Genomic DNA, 4,060 nt, shown 5'->3' on the forward strand with positions numbered 1-4,060 from the left:
TACACTGAAAGTAAGGCTTTCTTATAGTAACCTCTACGAAAAATTACTTTTAACATCTTTTCCTTGTGTTTTTATAGTATTTCAAGCCATCGAATAGAATTATGACTACAAAAAAACACAACATTCGCTATGTATATATAATGTACATGTAATGGACACTTCAAAAAATATATTTAACAATTTTAAGTTACATCTACATCAGAAACAATACATTCGAAATAAATCGTTGAGGATAATTAATAAAACTACTAGAATATACACATTTTTCGCATATTAATAGAAACAATTTGAACTTTTGCAAAATTACTCCTCTAGTTCAAACTCCTCTAATGATTGTACATGTCGAGCTTTTCGATTACCATTCGCAGAGAAGTACAGAACAATTCCCTCTTTCAGCAAGCGCCATCTCTTAATTTATAATAATCTACGTAAAAATTATAGCTATTAATAATCTTTCAAAATTTAATGGCCTAATGTCAGATTGTAATAAATGCACCTTACAATCTTTAGATTATAAAATTTGAAATATGAAAAATACGCTGTAATAGTGAGTTATAACTTTTTAAATACTTACTCGGTCTGTATGCAATTATAACATACTTCTTTATGTCTTTCTCTTTAACTGCTACCATTCGATATTTCGTGCAACTATTGTAACAGAGCATGTAACAGACGCTTTGGAATGTGCGATCTTTAAACTCGCGATTCCTGGCACAAATTGTTCGATTACCATCATTATCACGGTCCTCTTGGTACATGGCCTGAGTAGTAGTCGTCTCCACTCCCAAACCGATCACTCCTTCCTCATCACAGTGCTCGCAATTGCACGCGGTTGCATCCTCGAAACCCATCGCGAAAATAGCCACTGCGCACATGCAATAATTATTACAACATAACAAATTTCTTCTTGTTATAAGATTTCTTATTACAGGATTTTTTATTATTATAATTTATAATTACTATTGATCAATTATTCTTATGTATATACAATATTTATACCTGAGAGCTCTTTATGTTTACGTGTGTTTATATATCAAAAATTGGTAAAATATATTTTGTTATTATTCTAAAGTAAACTTCTGCCTATATGTATACGTACGCAATGCAATTATGATATGCAACGATAGCATGTCCAATATCTAAATCGAGAAATAAGATATAGCGCGATATATAAAATGTCTGATTTGTCGAGTTACAAAGTGTAATCGAAACTGAAGCTTGTTAACACTAGACGATAACATTTGTGTCATTACAGTGCCGTAGTAGAAAAGTTTCTTCTATGCAAAATCATAGAATACTGTTATCAAGATGTATATGTACATATTCTATACAACACACTTTATCCCACAGAGAGTTTCTGGGAACGTTCTCAGGATGTTCTTCAGAATGTCCCTTGGAGATCTGTGCTATATGAGATAATTACGTTATATGTTTTAACGAAATTCAGGATGTAATATGCAAAAGATTATATTATTGTAAAATTAATAGCGTATTAAGAGTATTAAACACGGAAGCATTTCTTGATAAACAAGAATGCTTATATCTTTAGCGATTAACTCGGGAACCATAAATGATAGATACATAACTGTTGATATATCAGAAACATCGACATATTAACCTTTGATCTTCTCGGAAAATAATTCAGTATGTATATACATATATAGATATCAGCATCACTGTACCAACGTACAACACGAAGGCGATGATTACATTGTTCAACAAAAAAATGCACAAAATCGTAATCGTTTCCCGATTTTTGGTCGCTAAATACAATTTCATGTACTACATTGCTACCTCATATTCTCAATTTGAGAAAAATGTGCAAAGTCGCAATAAAGATTTTAGTGTAGTTTGACATTTGATAACTATAATATGTGTATGATATGTAATGTGTTGCAGAAGTTTTATTGCAATAAAAGTAAATTGTTATCAAGACTTTCAATTCTTAAAAGGAATTTGTTTCATCGATTATAATTAAAAATATATTTATAATTAATACATAATCCACAAAGTTGAAATATGTCATTAAAAATCTATCAAAAATATTTTTAATTATGTTATTGTTTAAAGCTATATAGATATTTCAAGTCACTAAACATTAATCTAATGTCAAATCTGATATAAAAAGAATGGCAAAATCAATATAGCAAAATATCGAAATAAAAAAATAAAGTTTGAATTGTTGGGATAGTTTATATATACATATATAGAGAGAGATTTTTTATACAAATTAAATTGAATTTATCAACTTTTATCAGATAAGTATTCAGCAATATGAAAAACGCTTAAATAATTTGAATGACATAAAAAAAATTTAATATTAAAATATATTTGGTAGATTCTTAATGACTTATATATGATTCATATCTTTGATGCAAACCTATATAAGCTTAAATATCTTTTTAACTATAACCGACACAATAAATTCCTTTTAAGGATTGAAAGTCCTAACAATAACGTACTTAATATTGATTACAATCAAACTTCTTTAACACATTACATATCTTATTTTACATTACATATTATAGTCATAATATATCGACATGCAAAAATAGCTCTTTCTTGTAGTAATTTCAATCGCAAATTTCTCAAAATTGTGATACAATAATTTGGTAAACGAGATTGCGACCAAAAATTTACAATAAACGATTATCCTCGTACTTATGTTTAAGAAAGTCATTTTTATTAAACACCGTTATTATTGATTATTTTTTTGTAGCATCGATGTAACGTATTTGGTTACATAATTTATTGAAGAATTATGTAATACTACTCTAATTGTATGTACATTTTTTACTGTTCCGTAATATCGTACAACTTTATTGCGATAAAAGCTTCTGTGCAATTAAAAAAGTTACATTAATATATTAAAAAATTCATATATATTATCTGCTTCAATATCGGGAGATATATATTTGAATTAGGTTTATATAAGAAATGAATCGTTGACTAATGAGAATTTTTTTGAAAATTCCTTCAAAATTCTTTTCGTGTTTGTTTATTATTTTTTAATATAAATTGTTTCTTTTACAAAAAAAACCCGGTTGTTGTCGTGATTTATGTCCACAGCGCTCTCAAGTTAACCCTTTTATGTTAATTACTCACGGGTGGTAATACGCACGGTAAATGGACCCGCACGAGTCGAATGAGACAGGTGGCCCTAAGCTTTTTCCTCTCTCGAAAGAAAAAAAGAATAATGAATGTTAAAGCTTCCGTATTTCCGTGAGATAACGTTTAAATTGCCTGCGCAGTATTAACTGTAAATATTCGCTCTGTAGAATTAATCGGGAGACCTGAATAAACTAGGGGATTTTTATCTCAAAACAAAAATCAGCACAAAAATAACATATATAGATAAATACCTAGTGTAATATTTATCTTAGAACTTTTGCAGTTGGATAACGATATATTTTCAATCGATTAAAACTCTTTTTGCGAATTGAAATAGATATAACTCAACAAATTGAGAGAGATCGCGAAAGAGGCGACTGATGGACGTTTACAATTCGAAGGATCTGTATGCAGGTATGTAAGTAATCTTTTAAGTACAAGCATATACCACTTGGATACCGCTCTCTGACACCTTAAATCTTGAAAGTTTATTGCCATGACAATAACCGTCAGCTGGCATAACTAACAATTATATAATGTCCTGACTTATGGACTAATTTGCATTTTAATCTGACCACCCATTGTTGCTCGCCATTGTCGGCGAAATGCGCAGTTGTCTGCTTAAGATAGCAAAGTTCGAGAGGTTGAAACGGGGTCGTCGTCAATTTGTAAAACAATGAACGCAAGAAAATAATATATAGATGTTACAGGCATGCGATATATAACTGTCCATTCAAAGATTAATCGTAAATAGTGTCAATATCAATTAAATTAAAGGATGCATCACCTTTTTCCCTTTTCTGGATATATCAAAAGAACAATCAATGACATATTCATTCCGATCGCACTTGAAACTCTCTGGAATATAAAGATCCAAACAAATAGAAAGCGAAGTCGTGATGAACACTGGAAAATATTCCAATTTATGAATGGCATAGTTCATATATTT

The 4,060-nt window shown here is 29.7% G+C and overlaps 1 protein-coding gene across 1 annotated transcript; it reads right to left on the bottom strand.

Moving 5' to 3' along the window:
* Positions 1–318: 318 nt before the first annotated feature.
* LOC108762667 (uncharacterized) lies at positions 319–1,196 on the bottom strand. The gene is made up of 3 exons (XM_018509753.1): positions 1,100–1,196; positions 575–865; positions 319–424 (listed from the first exon to the last, which is right to left on the bottom strand). Exons 1-3 carry the CDS (start codon positions 1,128–1,130, stop codon positions 393–395), a joined length of 354 nt encoding a protein of 117 aa, XP_018365255.1. The 5' UTR covers positions 1,131–1,196; the 3' UTR covers positions 319–392.
* Positions 1,197–4,060: the final 2,864 nt, after the last annotated feature.

Source organism: Trachymyrmex cornetzi, unplaced genomic scaffold (assembly GCF_001594075.2).
Source record: "Trachymyrmex cornetzi isolate Tcor2-1 unplaced genomic scaffold, Tcor1.1 scaffold315, whole genome shotgun sequence".
Taxonomy (NCBI): Eukaryota; Metazoa; Arthropoda; class Insecta; order Hymenoptera; family Formicidae; genus Trachymyrmex; species Trachymyrmex cornetzi.